Here is a 17,908-nt window from a genome sequence, read left to right as displayed (position 1 = left end):
ATACAATTAAAAGAGGTAACACAAGCAGTATGTTTAGTATAGTGCTTGGCAAATGGTAAGCACTCCACTGGTGCTGCCCACCACCACCAATATCATCATTATCATTAAAATAGATCATATTGGAAAGAATTAGTCAATTTCCTACTGATTGAACAAACACTGTAGGAATTGTTAAATCTAAACAGTCCTGTGCTCAAGCCAAGGTCTATGACCTTCTACTTTTTAAATCTCAGATAATTCATTTAGCTTTCCTGCATCTCATTTTCCACATATGTAGAATAAGCTAACAAGATAGACTTCACTCAATAAGTTGAGGATTAAACCAGCTAATATTTATGAAGGCTGCTGGCTCTGTCCCTGGCATATTGTCTGTGCACAATAATTGATAGTTTTCTCCTCTTCTCTGCCTTTCTATTCCCTTTGTGGTAGCCTGACCCTCCTGATTGTCTTCTATTTCCTGATTATTCATGCTATAAATCCCAGTGATGCTCATCACATCACACTTGCCGGTGTGCCCTCCTGTTTTTTCTGCCTCTTCAGTTCTTATGTCCAGACCAACCTGTATCCTTTCATATGTCAACTTTTTAACAATAACAATGATAGTAAATAATGGTGAACAGCAAATATATAATATTTATATTTATATAGCACTATGTGCCAGGCACTGTTTTAAGCATCATACATATATTGACTCCTCATAACAACCCTATGAATTAGGTACTATTATTACCCTTATTTATACATGAGGAACAGATGTTTGTTATTGTTGTTAAGATTTTATTTATCCATTTATTTATTTAGAGTGCAAGCAGGAGGAGGGGCAGAGGAAAAAGAGAAAGAGAATCTCAAACAGACTCTGCACTGAGCATGGAGCCCAAAACAGGCCTTGATCTCACAAACCTGAGATCATGACTTGAGCTCAAAATCAAGAGTCAGATACTTAACTGACTAAGCCACCTAGGTGCTCTGAGGAACAGATATTTTAAATAGCTTGCCCAAGATCACATAGCTAGTAAGAATCCAACAAGGATTTGAATTCAATCAGCCTTGCCGTGGAGGGAGACTACACTTTAACCAAACTGCTAAACTGCTTCCTTAAATGCTTTCAAAGTGCTCTGGTTAAATTTACCTTTCCTAAAGCTTTCTTGATCAGAGTTTGACCCTAATGGACCATAAACATATGCTACCAATGCATTTCTGCCTGTGAATTTACATTCATGTATATTCCCTGCATAGAATGGTCCACCTGCTTGTTATACATGTAATGTTAAAGTTATATAGTATCTCTCTTCTCTCCACTCTCTTTTAAAATTTTGGATAAAACCATAATTTCTAGAGCTTAAGAAACAACAACAACAACAAAATGAACATAAGGGAAGGGAAGGAAACATAAAACAAGATGAAAATTGAGAGGGAGGCAAACCATAAGAGAGGCTGAACTCTAGGAAACAAACTGAGGATTGCTGGAGGGAAGGTGGATGGGGGAAGGGATAATTGGATGATAGGCATTAAGGAGGGCATTTTTTTTTTTAAAGGAGGGCATTTGATGAATGAGCAAGGGGTGATATATGCAACTGATGAATCACTAAATTCTACCTCTGAAGCTAATTTTTAAAACCGTAGTTTTTTCATTGGAGTTCAGTCTTACAACTGTTATTCTAAAGAAGTGTTTCTCAAAATAATATACATATTAATCACTGGGGATAATATTAAAATGCAGATTTGGATTCAGGTTGGAGGCTGAGATTCTGAATTTCTATCAAGTAGCAAGGGTCATTTTAATACAGTACATAGAGAATTTCCTATTAACACATGATGATTATATAAGTGCATCCTTTAGAATCTCCTTAGGATTTACCTTACTTGGACACAGTTGACTGACTTTTAGGTTCTAATATAGAAGAGTGATTAGAATGAATCACATTGGACTTCATGACAGGGATCCTTTCTGAGTCACTGTTTCCTTACAGTAGCTTTTAAAACCAGTGATTCTACTTAACTCATCTAAAGCTATGTTCTCTATCCTTGATCATTCATGTATCCATTCAGCACTCATTAAGCACCTACTATGCACCAGGCTGGTCTTTGTCTTAAAGAAGCTCTCTTTCTTGGAGCAAAGGGAATGGGAAGGTGACTCAGACATATAAAAAGTCAAAATGAGCATTTCTGATGTTCCAATAGAAGTTTATATGAGGGCACAAAGGAAGTTATTGCTCACTTCTAACATCTTGACATTTGGGGAAATAATCAAGTAAGGCTTCAAAGAACAAGTATTCCTTGAATGGATTCTAGAAAGTAAGTATTGTCTAATTGATGGTGGAGCAAAGAATATTCTAAGTAAGAACTCAGCATAAAAACAGTGGCTTGGCCTGACTGAGGAACCAGCATTCTACTGGTATCACCACATCATAGAATTTTGGATCACATTTGAGAAGGAAAAATCAAAGAACATGATGCAGTAGACAGTAGAGATTGGGAAAACATTAAATGGTTAAGCACGGGAGAAATTGATGACTGCTTTACATCAGCAATTAGGCTGTTGCATCTGTTCCTTGCTTGTTTTAACATCCAGGCACTATATTTATGCTGAAGTATAACACCTTGTTCTTCTGAATTCTCAATAAATAAGTATATTTGCAGAATCTTTATATTTCAAAATGTTTTTGTGTAGCAGTTGGCATACAAAAATAATATTCATAATATATTTGCTTGTTCTGAAACCTAACACAAAAAATATACCTGTCAACTCCCTAAGCAGTTTTATAGTTGCACATTACTAAAATTATTGAAATTACCTGTGTTCAGACACTTTATACAACAATAAATGATATATCAGTGAGATAAATCTGCACATAGCAGTATTTCTAAACAATGTCCTAAAATTTTACTTGGGGTTACTTCACTCAATAATGTGATAAAATTTGTTGTCAGTCCTTAGTTATATATTACTAGTAGCTCAACAGTCACTTTGAAATGACTGTTTAACTTAAATAAAAAATCAAAGATTCATAGATTAGAAATTGAAGGAAGTCCAGAAAATCCTCTAGCAGAGTGTTGCCAAGTCCAAATATTATAAGCCAGTAAACAATTTAAAATCCACCATGGACACCAATAATGTAACGGGGAGGGCAGATGAATGTGAAAGAAGAGTCTAGTCAAAACCACTAACATAAGGAAGTATGGAAAAGATTCAGATATAATGTGGTGACATTGTTTATGGAATATCAGATCAGGGATTTAAAACATGATTGAATCAATTGCATTCCAATAGTACCAGACCAATTATGTGAAAAATGTGTTTATTGAACATCTCTTATATGGAAGACAGTGGACCAAGTGTTCAGAAGGGAATGCATTTGTTTAAGGTAGGGAGATTACAGTCTATTCTATTGGTAAGAGACGATGTATGCAGATATAAGGATGTGTGTATATGTCCTTGTGCATAATACATACGTATTTTTGTGTTTGTGTGTTTTGTCTTTAAGGACAGATGGATATAGGAATGGATTGGGGCCAAAGGGTCCTCATATGTAAGAGTAAACAACTTGGACTTCATCCTCTCTGCAATAGGGAACCAAGGAAGAATTTTAGGCATGGAAAATAAACAAATAAAATTTGTATGTTAGAATAACTGTGGGAGTGTGGACAATGATCTGAAGAGAGAGAGCAAACACAGAAGCAAGGAAACCAGTTAGGAAGATACACTAATGGTTCTAGTGAGCACAGATGAAAAACTTCCCTAAGCAGCAGCTGTGAGGATTGATTAAATATACATTAGCTAAAATATGCATGATAGAAAGATATAAGCATTAATAACCCATTGTTTTAATATTCTCACCTGACCATGACTCTCAAGTATCTTCAGACACCTCATTTCTCCTTACCTGCTTCTGACTAGTTATATGAAATGTACCTAAAGGAGTGCCAGCCCAAAGAATGTAAGAGTCAAGGACAGAGATGAAAACTGGTCCTTTGCTTCAGAGATTCAACTGACCCACGTGCCATAGAAGATACTGTGTGAACTGAAGCATGTGTATTGAAAATCATTCCCTGCCTTCTCCTAGCTGGCTGAGATGAACCCCATTAGCATCAGAAGGACAATTCAGGGTGAACTTGGGAAAGAGGAATTGGCTTTTATCCTTATAAATAAGAGTGACCCCGTAATGCCTCACCCTGCATGATTATATTAGTATTCTGGATTTTGAATGAAAAAGTGCTCTTGGTAGTGAAGAAGAGTAGGTGATTAAGGGTCATAGGGTACATTTGAGTTAGATTTGAAAAGCTCAGTCAGCCATGACAGGCTATATAAACACGAAGTGTGGGCAGTTGGATCTACAGTTTGGCTCTCAGCTCTGTTGCTTGTTATGATAAAGCTTCTTTGAAACTTGTTTTCATCTTTGAAAACATAGGCATATTTAAACCAACTTTATTTACTTGTAAAGGTAAAATAACAGTGTTTGTGAATGTGTTCAGTAGAGTGAGAAAGATAGTAGATAATTGAAAAAGACAACAACAAAAAAGTAAGCAAAGCCAAGTTGGGTTTAAGATCAGTGACTCTGCAAGTAAGACCATCTGGGTTTCAACCCAGAGTGCAGCATTTACTAGCTTTGTGCCCTTCAGCAAATAACAGCATTAAACCTCAGTTTCCTTCATCCATAAAATGTGAATTCAAATAATACCTGATAGTGTGTGTGTGAGGAGTAAATGTGTCACAAATAGGAAACTTCCAATATTAATTACTGTTACTGTGCTATCTTTGAATATTTTTTCTTTTTCCCATTCATGAAAAGATGTTGCACATTTATAAGTATGCTATTTTTGGTTCATTAGCAACTGTCTGTGACTCTTTAATGAATCTTGGAATCTTTGAGTCAAATGGGAATATATAAAACATCCAGTCAGATTTCCCACATTACTGGGATCCAGCCAAGCATGAACACTTCCAGGAATGAGAACTCCTTCCCTCCATTGGCCTCTTGATCTACCATATGTCCATTCTGATAGAAACCATATGACCACTCTAATAGGACAGGCTTTCTTTCATTAAGCAAAAATCACTATTCTGTAACTTTCTCCTTAAACCCAAATTCATTTTCCAAATCATCCGGAGGAATATATTTCCCTAGAGAATATCTATTCATGCATTTGATAACCACTTCAGTTTTCCATACCTGGAGAAATTCTCTAGATCTACATTTGAATGCAGCCTAACATTGTTAGCTCATAAGCATATTTTTGACCAAAATAAGTTTTATTTTCCTTGTTAATGTACACTACTACTACTAAGTTGTAGTGACTTTGAACCACTACAATTAATTTCCTCTTCCTAATTCCAGGACTTTGTATGTATTTCCCATGAGTTATTACCATGAAAGGTTTAGATCATTGTTGACAGTGGACTCACTTACCTGAATTGATGAAAATGTGGATTAAAAAAGAAATACAACAATTTTAAAATTGAATGTAACAGAACACATTTATGTCTGTTGAACAGGTTTTCTAAGATTTCTGCAGGAACATGTCTTGATTATTTTTAAAAAGGAGTTATTAAGACAAAATGTCATTTTCTTAATTTGCGATTTGAGTCCTGTGCTACTTTTAGGTGCTTCATGACTACTGTGGACCCGGAAAAGCCAGATTTCATTCCTATTTACAATTTGGGATTAGCATCCCTTCTCAGCATCTCTCTTAGAATTTCCCAGTTACATTGGAAGGAGAGTATTGGAAATTTTTATTTTCTTCTTTTTTTTTTTTTGAAGTTGTTCATTTTTCTTTTTTAAAATTGAAGAATAGTTGACACACAATGTTACATTAGGGTATTTTTTTTAATGTTGCTCATTTTTCTTGATAGCATTTGCTATCACATTAACCTGGGACACTCTTACTCACTCTAGATTACTTCTCCAAGAAGCCTTCAGAATCTTCCCCAAGGCAGTTGTTCCTTCCTGACTATTCTTTCCCAGATTTCCGCTTGCCACTTCCCAGTGAATTGCTTGGTTGCAAGTAACTGTAATTTTCTATTTAATAAGAGAGGAGAGAAGTACTGCATTGACTCACAAAACCTACAGAGGGTTAAAAAATAAAACCACGTGAAGAGCAAGAGCACAACTCAAGTTCTAGTCTGAACTCAAGTCTGAATCCAAGACTGTGTCTTCCTGACTTATCTTTGCTGTTCTTTGTTAGCTTTCTACTCTCTTACTTCAAACTGGTTTTCTTCACAAATTGAGAACTATAGCTCTTAATAGTATCCAAGCTTTAAAGCTTTTACTACCTGCCACTAGGGGATGGGAGAGAATAACCCTCTCATCAAAATCAGCTGAAAAATCTCAGGGAAGTACTATGACTTGACCACCCCTGGACTCATCAACTGCATGATTGGAGGGACAAAGTACTATGGGCAAAATACTATGATTAGCTTGGCTTTAGTATAGTCACTGTTACTGGACCAATTTACAGTGAGTAGGAAATTAGTCTTCTAAAAACATAGTAGCCTCTAATGAAGATCTCTAGATGTCAGGGTATGTAAAGGCATAGTTTTCAGAGCACAGAGATACGAAGGTAGTGCCAAATATCCCAAAGATATTTATTTTTTCTATTTATTTGTATCTATTTTTACAACTAATTGTGATATTCTTGAAGGCAATGACTATATCTTAAGATAGTGAGCATGCCTCCTTATTTTCCATGGACTGAAAAAGCATTAGGTCTGGAATGTGTATATATATCTATATACATACACATACATATATATACGCACACATATATTTAATAAATATATTTTATAGAACTTATAGATTATATATATTTTAAAAATAAAAAATATACAATTTTTTATATACAGATTTTTTCAAATGTTATTTAAAAAATAACATTTGTGTTTAGTAATACTTAATATGTATAACTTGTGTTAAGTAATGTATACTCCTATCGTTAGTATAGTCTGTGGTGTTTGCAACTTTGAGCAAATAATCTTTATGGTTAAATCTAGCAACTAAGAAAAGCCAAATATTTTAAGAACTCAGTTCATAAGGGAAAAAATTCAGACTGAAATAATATTTACATATATGGCCAATTTAATAATGTGTATTTGTCTCTACAAGAAGCCTTAAATTTAATTCATCAGGCTTTTAGTTCCAGTTACAAAGCAATGGGACGAATCCCTTTTCCAGGTTATATTAATACTTTCAAAGATCCTTGGTGGCTAGTTGAATAGACTGATTTGCTTTTCAAAATAATTTGCACCCCTGTGTTTCTAATATTTTGTCTCCTTTATGTTCATTTTTGGCCCAGTGACATTTCTGAAGGCCTGAATTCTCCTTTTTCTTTTGGATTTGCCTCCTGCCGGAAGGTGCATACTCAGAAAGACTACTCTTCTGCCTTACATCATTCGGATCCCTGACTTCATCACTGACTTCCTTTGCGGTTTTTGTACCTAGACATTGGCATTTGTTTTTTCGGCGCCTAACTGCTCTGGTTTTGCCAGCTCTAGGAAATGTAGTTTTTTGCCTCATCTCTTGTTTACTTGGGGATCTATGTTTCTCAATCTGTAGGCGTGTGAGGCTATTACAGTGGCTTCCAGCTTGGGAAGTACTCTCACTTTTAGAAGAACACTTGGGTCTCTTCCCAGCAGTTGAAGGCCGTTTCACATACTGGACTGTGGTCAAAGATGCTCTCCCACAGTTTGATTCATAACTATGCACATCCTTCTCTTTTGAGTGGTTACAGCATATATTTTGGATGAAGCGTTCACTTCTGTGGCTTCCTCTCAGAGAGGGATTACTTGATTCTCTGCTTAACGATCTCTTTGTAAACCCAACACACCAAGATTTGGATCTGTGAGAACTGGACCTTGACTGTCTTTGAATTCTTCTACTGAAATGTGAACCAACTTCTGCAAATTGGGAGGACTGTTTGCTCTTCAGTCTCTTTTTTCTGAAAGAGCTCAGTTTCCTACTATTTCTCCCAGAAGAAAGGGCAGTTTCTGAAATGCAACTCCAAGAAGGGTCACTCTTTCTGGATTTGCAACTTAACAAGGATCTTTCTCTGAGTAGTTGTCTTTGAAAAATCTTTGGTGAAGAATCTGAGTATTTAATTTTGTCTGCTTCTTTTTTCTTGAAATTGATCTGCTGGCCAGGGCTCAAAATCTTTCCTTCTCTTAGACTGTACTGACATGGCTGCCCCTGACTAAAAACTTCTGGGGGACTGAAAGTATGTGCAGTTGTATCATTCTTTCCCAGATCCTGGACATGATCAGGAAGCAACTTTATCCCTTCTGTTTTCCTCTCTTGAACCTTTTTTTTGCAATTCTGTAAGCCTGGGCCCCTTTCCCTTGGTGTAGTATAATTCAAGAATATATTGTTAGTAGAAGTTGTGCCTTTTTCATCACCTGATTCTGATTTGTCTTTGATCCAAGCATGGATTTTGCTTGCTATTTTATGATGTTGTAGTGGCATTTCAGATTTTTTCAAAGACGAGTTACCATTTGGAAACTGTTTCAAGCCTGACAGAGGCTTCTGTTCATTTTTCCATTGCCCCTGAGTGTTTCCAGACTGCCCTGTATCATGTTGAGATGCCAGTAGAACCTGATCCTTAGACAAAGGCAAAACAGAATCTGATTCTATGGACTTCTTTTTAACCCATGGTGAAACAGACGGACATTGATAGATGGCTCGTTGGTCATAGGTCTCCATTTTATAAGGTGAATGAACAAAACTAATAAACTCATGCAGAAAATGGTGGGTGTGTTGTTGGAGATAAGGCTCCAAGAGGTGAATGAAGGACTCACTGTCCAGATCATATTGTGTCATGTGATGGAGAATGGTGGCTAGGATATTCTTCACTGTATAACCATAATCTCCATAAACAGCTGTTAGTTCCCGTTTCAGCCAGGGAACCAGCCGGTGTAGACAACGAGGATTTCTCTTGAAATAATTAGCCGACAGGTGCTTTTCATGTCTGTAGCCTTGGACATGTGTCACCCAAATTCCAGAATAATACAGAGCTCTTCTGAACTTCATGACCACCTGATCTCTAAAGCGGCCTACAGATGTGGAGTTTGGCTGGAACTTCCCACTATCCCCAAACTCCCTCAGTAATTCTTGGACAGTCAACTCTCTCAACGGCCTGATTTTCCTTGAAATGCCCTCAGGGTTCAGACTGAGGTAATTGTTTTTAGAAGACTCCACATAGTTTTCTTCCTCTGAGGGAAGAAATCCTGAGTCCTCTTTGGTGTCATTCTGTGGCCTGGTGGAACAACACTGAGGAGGAAAGCACCGTACACCAGAAGAAAGCATGGACTTCTTTCTTGATCTTAAATATAGAGAGTCATTACTACTCTTGTTGAAACAGGGATTCCAGTCAGGCTCATTCTGAGTACTCTCCAGGCAGTTAGAACACTCACAGTCAGATGAGAAATCAAATGGCATTGCCCTGAAAAGATTATATTTCAGTTGTATATAAGAAAAATTGGTTCAAATCAGTTCCTATATGGCATGAAAAATATCTATTAAAAACATTTCATGCATATTTCTGTAATATCTCTCCATGGAATAAATTCTAGAACAAGGTTAAGAAACAAACTATTCCCTAAAATTGATAATAATATGCTCAATAAAACCTATTATAGAAAAGCTTGAGGATTCAGGCACACTGATTTTTTTTCCTTCTCACTCTAATTGTTGCAAATGCTGAAAAACAAATTGGAGATATCAAAATTTAAGTATTATATTCTTTAACTTAGAAATTCTAGAGATTTATAAGTCTAGAGGTTTATTCTAGATATACAAATCAACAAATATACACATGTTGACTATTCTGAGGTTATCTTTGTGATAACAAAAGACTGAGAACAACATAAATATCCATTAATCGGGAACTTGCTAGATAAATGATGGTTTATCCATAGTATTTGATATGTAGCCATTCATTTAAAAAAGGTAAACCTGTATGTACTAATATGAGAAGATGGCTGAATATGCTGTTAAAGGAAAATGTTTATATAGAAGTATTTTAGACTTTTATCAAATCTTAGAGAGTAATCATTTCTGGCAGTTTTGTGAAACTTAAAAAATTGTCTCACTAGGAATAACAAAATAATGCTAGCTAATATAATATATATCTAATTATAAATATATCTATATTTATAAATATATCTTGAGTAAATTAGTAAAATTCTGAGAGGCAAAAAAAAATTATATAGGAATCCAGAGAGGGACGTGAGTGCTGGCACCACTTAGATGCCTGTAATCGGTTGTCCTTGAGCTTCAATTCTGAAATTTTTTTTTTTTAATTTACTTATGATAGTCACACACACAGAGAGAGAGAGAGAGGCAGAGACACAGGCAGAGGGAGAAGCAGGCTCCATGCACCGGGAGCCCGACATGGGATTTGATCCCAGGTCTCCAGGATCGCACCCTGGGCCAAAGGCAGGTGCCAAACCGCTGCGCCACCCAGGGATCCCTTGAGCTTCAATTCTGATAGCACTGTTAGTTAGCTACAGATGACAGGAGGCAAAGAATGGACTCTGTCCAAAGGTGAAGGTATAATAGGAAGCCTCTGTATAAGTCTATATACCTGAATGTCTACATTCTCACTGAAAGGTGAATTAGAAAGAAAAAAAAGAAAAAAAAGAAAAGAAAAGAAAAAAAGAAAAGAAAAGAAAAGAAAAGACCCACATGAAAGTATGCAGAAAATTTTAGCTGAGTTTGTGTAACCCAAAATAATTATGTCTGCAGAGTAAATTCAATCAGTTATCAAAAAAAAAGGTTTAAGTTGGTAGTGACCCCAGACAATTGGCAGAAGCAAATATGCCTTCTCCCTATATAAGCACTACTAAACCCAAGTCTCATGACAACATTTCCCCTAAGTGAATTCACAATCAAAAATCCCTAACAAGCAAAAACTAAGCTCTTATAAACATGAAGCCACAGAAATAACAGGGAGCAAAGTTGGCTCCTAAGAGAATCAGAAAATAAAAATAGAATACACAGGATTTGCATAATTGTCATCCTTTCCATGAGGCTTCAAGATGTTTTCTGAAGGTAATGTTTTCATTAAGTCTTGATTCATCTTGAAAAACAAAAATAACTGAAATTACATTATTTAGCAAACTTACCTGCTAGAGGATCTGAAGGTGTCCACACTCATTTGAGCCTTAGCTGCTATTTTGTTTGCCTTAGAGACAGAATTTAGAACACTAGGCAAGTTCTGCTATGGACTGGGGGAGGGATAGCTCCAAGTTTTCCATAGAGTTTGACATCTTATATTTCCCAGAAGTGTCCCAAGTTATGTTAAGATGCAAGCCCTGAATAGAATAGGATTCAAATCCATGACTTAAAGGTTTTCAAGAACTCTTTATTTTCTAATATATTTTCCAATCAGAGCCAACATTGTAACAAGTGCTCTGACTCAAAGTAGGAGCAGCAAATGGAACATAGGTGTTCCTAATGAATAAATTTTTCAAAACAATAGTTACTATCTTAATATTTATTTATGTATTTATTTATTTTTAAAGATTTCATTTTTATTTATTATTTATTCATGATAGACATAGAGAGAGTGAGAGGCAGAGACACAGGCAGAGGGAGAAGCAGGCTCCATGCTGGGAGCCCAACGCGGGACTCGATTCTGGAACTCCAGGATCATGCCCTGAACCGAAGGTGGCACTAAACCGCTGAGCTACCCAGGGATCCTCTAGCCTAATATTTAGATTTAAATTATTGTGTCAGAAAGTTGCTCCTTTCCCTTTAAATGCAAGACATGAATAAACTTTTAGCATATATGCAAGGTAATTAACAAACATTTTGGTTGTTTGTGTACAAAATTTGGGGCTCAAAATTGTTAGAATGTATTATGGGGGGGGCGACCTTTATTTTTGATAGCTAAATACCACTTATACAGGCAGCACAACTGGAAGGTCACTCCAAAGGATTTTTTTTTTTTTTTTTTTTTTGCTTACTCATGTTATACTACTTTCAAGTTTAGTCTTGTGTACTAAGATTATTCAACTTCTCTCAGATCTAGAATAAAAACAATTTAGCTCATGAGATATCTAAGGGGTTTAATGAGCTACTTTGTGCTAGTGCTTGATACCTAATAGCAGTTCAATAGAACCTCATTTTAGTGTTATTTTTAGTCAATTTCATTATAGGTCCCCAGGATAGTACATCTCTTTTTAAAAGCATGTGTTTTGGGATGCCTGGGTAGCTCGGTGGTTGAGCGTCTGCCTTCGGCCCAGGGCATGATCCTGGAGTCCCCGGATCGCGTCCCACATGGGGCTCCCTGCGGGGAGCCTGCTTTTCCCTCTGCCTGTGTCTCCACCTCTCTTTCTGTGTCTCTCATGAATAAATAAATAATTTTTTTTAAAAAAGCATGTGTTTTGTGTGATTTTATAATCCAGAATAATACCATTTCTGGTACCCTCAGAAGTATACAGTAATATAGAACCGTATATCCTCATAATCATCATGCCTATGTCAGTATTATATAAGTGAAAGAACAGCATAGACATGACTCAAATGAGGCCACCTGGGTGGCTCAGTGGATGAGCATCTGCCTTTAGCTCAGATAGTGATCCTAGGGTCCTGGGATTGAGTCTTACATCAGGCTCCGCAGAGGGAACCTGCTTCTTCCTCTGCCTATGTATCTGCCTTTCTTTGTGTCTCTCATGAATAAATAAATAAAATCTTTTTTTAAAAAGACTCAAATGAGATAATAGATGTAAAATGTAGTTTGTAAAATACAGTGCTTATTAGAAATAAAATGGCCTCAAAAGATAACCTTGTCTGTACACCACACACTTAGCACAGGAGGAAAAAAAAAAGGATCTGTTCAAAGGAAGAGAGAACTAAAGGACTAAAGGAAGGATGTGAGAGAGCAAGGGAAGAAGGAAGAGAGAGTCATTTAAGTTTCTTTTTTAGATGCTTATATTTTAGTCTATCTCCATTTTTTTTCTACCATCAATGTCTCCCTTTTTTCCTTCTTATTTTTATTTCCTCAGCTCCTAAATACATTCTGAAAATTCTGAAAGGAAGAGGTTGTTGGGAAACAGATGTGTTGGCATCCAGTGTGAGAATATTTTAGGTTTAGGAAGATCTTAACTTGGCAATGACCAGATGATGCTGTTGGGGAGGAAAATTTTTATTTTATTATTTTTAAAAATTTTTTTTTAAATTTTTATTTATTTATGATAGTCACACAGAGAGAGAGAGAGAGAGAGAGAGAGAGAGGCAGGCAGAGACATAGGCAGAGGGAGAAGCAGGCTCCATGCACCGGGAGCCCGACGTGGGATTCGATTCCGGGTCTCCAGGATCTCGCCCTGGGCCAAAGGCAGGCGCCAAACCGCTGCGCCACCCAGGGATCCCTATTTTATTTTTTAAGGTTCTTCTGGATGGTCTAAGAATTAAATTGACATGAAACAGATTAACAGGAGAAAATAAAATTTAATAATGTACATACAAGGGATCCACATAAATGTGAGAGATTCCAGAAACAGGCAACATGAGGTATATGTGTTATTCTGGCCTCAGGAATAGGGATAAGGGCCTGGGGCTTCAAAGTGAAGGAAAGCAATTCACAGAAAGAATGGGAAGAATACATATTTGGTAAACAAATGTTTCCTGGGCCATCCAGAAACAATGGGACATAGAGAGGACTTTGGTCAAAGTATGCCTGGCTAGGTTCCTAGTCATGTATATAACTATATATAATAAATGATAGCTCCTATTCTGCAAAAGGTCCTTTATCTAAATTCTTTCAAGGAGTTAGGAGGGAAGCAAAAAAGAAATACTTCTTGAGTCTTCTGTTTCTTAAAAATAATCAGCCTAAAATAATTCACATGCCAAAGAGACACTTTTTGGGGTGGCAAGTTTTGCTCCCCTACAATGCTGCACAATTAATCTGATTGTGAGAAAGCAAGATCCTTTATTTTCCTACATGAGTCCTGAGCTAGCTAGCTACTTGAAAGTGTTGCTCACCTAGCTCTAAGTTTCATGGCTCTGAGCAGTTTCTTCTTGTAAACACTATCAGGTCCAGACACTATTCTTTGTTCTGTTTTGTAGAATGTGAAGCACGATTCCTGAGCCACTAGCTGCCAGTATCACCACCGACCCAAGGACAACAATCAAACATGTCTCAAATGTATTACTGAATGTCCCCTAGGGAGGCAAAATTGGCCTCAATATTGAAAATCACTCCTGACAGGATAAAATTATTGTCTTTTGAGATAGGGTGTTCCTCACAGGAGCTAACAGCAGTTCTTCTACCAAGAAGTTGTAGTACAGGTATTTGTGAGAAGGATCAAGGGTAAATTCATTGAAAGAGCATGCTTTTTGAAGCGAAAAGATCTGAGCTTCAATTTTGAGTTATTTAATTTAGATTTTTCGTAAGCAACTTAGTTACTTAGTTCTCTGAGTTTTATTTACATAATCTACATACTAGAGCATGGAAGCTTACTTCATAGCACTTACCATCAACAACATATTAAACATATATGTGGCTGTTTCCTCTCTGCCTTTACTAGAATATAAGCTCCATGAAGAAAGAAGGCTGAAATCTTTGGTTTATTACACTATGGGTCCCTCATTACTTAGAACAAATCTGACACATTGAAAGAACTCATATATATTTGTTGAATAACACAAACTCCAGTGTCCAGTATACAGTAGGTATCAGCACTTGTGCTTACTCTCAGTTCTCATTATTTTAGGTAGTTATGGTCTCTAAAGTCATCACAAACACTGAATTAGCAAAATTTGAACCATTGCTTCTAGGGGAAGTAGGGGGATTTGATTCCTTTGAGCCTCTGGTGGTGCTTTCATCAACAGAATAGTACGTGACTTTGCATCTGTTCACAGACATTCTATATATATTGTTGAGTCATTAACATTGAACCCATGGCCAATAACATGATAACTCATGCCTGAATGACACTACTCTAACACGTGTGTTTTCTTCATAAAGCACATCAGGGTTTTCTTGCACTTTGGAAAACTAGACATTGTTTCAGCATTATGCTTGGTGGGTTTTTTTAAGCTGCAAAATTGTCCCCTACAAAACACAAACATGTGAAAACAATGGCGCTGAATAAACTGCGAAAAGTAATAATCAATAAACTTGTTTATAAATAAATAATAAATAAACGTGTTTATAGTGTGAAAGCTGAAACAAGAAAATTTCTTTCATCAGTGTTTTATAGTTTTTAGAGTACAGATATTTCACCTCTTTGGTTAAGTTATTCCTAGTTATCGTTATTTCTGGTACATTTGTGAATGGAATTGTTCTCTTAATTTCTCTTTCTGCTTCTTCATTATTGGTGTATAGAAAGACAACAGAAGTGGTGCCTGGGTGGCTCAGTTGTTGCATGTCTGTCTTTGGCTCACATTGTGATCTCAGGGCTCTGGGATGGAGTCCTGCATCACAATCCTCATGGGGGGCCTGCTTCTCCCTCTGCCTATGTCTCTGCCTCTTTCTCTGTGTCTCTCATGAATAAATAAATAAAATCTTAAAAAAGGCAACAGATTCCTGTACATTGATTTTGCATACTATGACTTTATCAAATTTATTTTTCAATTTAAGTAATTTTTTAGTCCATCTTTTGAGTTTTCTATATATAGTGCCATGTCATCCAGTGAAAGTCTTACTTCCTCCTTAATGATTTGAATGCCTTTTATTTGCTTTTATTGTCTGATTGCTGTGGCTAGGACTTCTAGTACAATGTTGGATAAATGTGGTAAGAGTGGGGGTGCCTGAGTAGCTTAGTTGGTTAAATGTCCGACTCCTGTTTTCAGCTCAGATCATGATCTCATGGCTCTGGGATCAAGCCTCATGTCAGGCTCTGTGCTCAGAGTGAACTCTGCTTTTCCTCCTCCCCTTCTCTCTTTCTCTGTCTCTATCCTTGATAGATAAATAGATAGATAGATAGATAGATAGATAGATAGATAGATAGATAGATAAAAAAAAAAAAACTGATGAGAGTGAACATCCTTGTTTTTTTCTTGACTTTAGGAGAAAAGCTCTCATTTTTTCCCTGTCGAAGATGATGTTAGCTTTAGGTTTTTCATATATGGCCTTTATTATGTTGAGGTATGTTCCCTCTTTCCCTACTTTGTTGAGGGTTTTCATCATGAATGAACGTTATATTTTGTCAAATGTTGTTTCTTCATCTATTAAAATGATCACCTATTGAGTTTCTTATTGATGGATGTATCACATTGATTAATTTGTGAATATTGAACTACTTTGTGACAAGAATAAATCACACTTAATTGTGGTAAATGATTTTTTAAAGTATTATGGGATTCAGTTTGTTAGTGTTTTGTTGAAGATTTTTGCATCTATGTTCCCCAGGGATATTGGCCTATACTTCTCTTTTTTAGTGGAGTCTTTATCTGGTTTTGATATCAGACTAATGCTGGCCTCACAGAATGAATTTGGAGGTTTTCCTTCCTTTTTTATCTTATGGAATACTTTTGAAAAAAAAAAAAGACATTTGGTACAATTTACCTGTGAGGCCATCTGGTCCTGGACTTTTGCTTTTTGGGTTTTTTGATTGCGGATTCCATTTCTTTGCTGATTATCAGTAAGTTCAAATTTTCTATTTCTTCCTGTTTTAGTTTTGGTAATTTATATGTTTTTAGGAATTTATCCATTTGTTCTAGAGTGTCCAGTTTGTTGGCACATAGTTTTTCATAATGTTCTTTTAAAATTGTTTGTATTTTTGTGGTGTTGGTAGTTATTTCTCCTTTCTCATTTATGACTTTATTTATTTGAGATCTTTCTTTTTTTTCTTAATAAGCCTGGCTAGAGGTTTATCAATTTTATTGATTTTTTTCCCCAAGAACCAGTTCCTGGTATCATTGATCTATTCTATTATTCTTTTCATTTCTATCTCATTTATTTCTGCTCTAATACTCATTATTTTTTTCCTTCTGCTGGTTTTATATTTTGTTTATTGTTCTTTTTCTAGCTCCACTAGGTGTAAGCATAGTTATTTTATTTGATATTTTCCTTATTTCTTGAAGTAGGCCAGTATTGCTATAAACATCCCTCTTAGAACTGCTTTTGCTACATCCTCAAGTTTTTGGACCATTGTGTTTTCATTTTCAATTTCAATTGTTTCTGTATACTTTTTATTCTTTTATTACCTAGTTGACCCATTCATTGTTTAGTAATATGTTATTTAACTCTCCATGTATTTGTGGTGGTTCCAGATTTTTTTTCTTGTGTTGACTTCTAGTTTCATAGTGTTGTGGTTAGAAAAGATACATGGTATGACTTTAATCTGCTTATCTGCTTTGTTTAGGCTGGTTTTGCAGGCTAATATATGACCAACTCTGGAGAATGTTCCCTGTACACTTGAAAAGAATGTGTATTCTGCTGTTTTAGGATGGCATATTCTGAATATATCTGTTAAATCCATCTGTTCTAGTGTGTCATTCAAAGTCATTATTTCTTTGTTTATTTTCTATTTAGATGCAAATTGGAGTTAAAGTCCCCTATTGTTATGTTATAATCAATTCATTCTTTTATGTTTGTTATTGTCTTATGTATTTGAGTGGTCCTATGCTGGTGCCTAAATATGACAGTTGTTATATCTTCTTGTTGTATTGTCCCCTTTACTATTATATAGTATTTTTCTTTGTCTTTTGCCAAAGTCTTTATTTTAAAGTCTATTTTGTCCAGTATAAAGCTACTCCAGCTTTCTCTTGACATCCATTTGCATGATAGATATTTCTCCATCCTCTCACTTTTAATCTGCAGATGTCTTTAGGTCTAATAAGAGTCTCTTATAGGCAGCATATAGATGAGTCTTCTTTTTTTTTATCCATCTGTCACTTTTTTGATTGGAATATTTATTTACATTCAAAGTAATTATTAATAGATATGTATTTATTGCCATTTTATTACCTTT

At 35.9% G+C, this 17,908-nt stretch overlaps 1 protein-coding gene across 2 annotated transcripts; it reads right to left on the bottom strand.

The window, feature by feature from the left end:
• Window positions 1-7,050: 7,050 nt before the first annotated feature.
• Window positions 7,051-11,172, bottom strand: LOC140641793 (uncharacterized). 2 transcript variants are annotated; one of them, XM_072842206.1, is made up of 2 exons: window positions 11,114-11,172; window positions 7,051-9,686 (listed from the first exon to the last, which is right to left on the bottom strand). In XM_072842206.1, exon 2 carries the CDS (start codon window positions 9,423-9,425, stop codon window positions 7,227-7,229), a length of 2,199 nt encoding a protein of 732 aa, XP_072698307.1. In that variant the 5' UTR covers window positions 9,426-9,686; window positions 11,114-11,172; the 3' UTR covers window positions 7,051-7,226. The 2 variants fall into 2 exon arrangements, with proteins under 2 accessions (XP_072698307.1, XP_072698306.1); XM_072842205.1 differs by having other exon boundaries at window positions 7,051-9,429; window positions 11,114-11,170.
• Between the last annotated feature and the right edge of the window lie 6,736 nt (window positions 11,173-17,908).

This window comes from Canis lupus, chromosome 10 (genome assembly GCF_048164855.1).
Source record: "Canis lupus baileyi chromosome 10, mCanLup2.hap1, whole genome shotgun sequence".
NCBI classification, from domain to species: domain Eukaryota; kingdom Metazoa; phylum Chordata; class Mammalia; order Carnivora; family Canidae; genus Canis; species Canis lupus.
The sequence above is the reverse complement of the archived record's forward strand: the minus strand, read 5'-3'. Positions and strand labels throughout refer to the sequence as shown.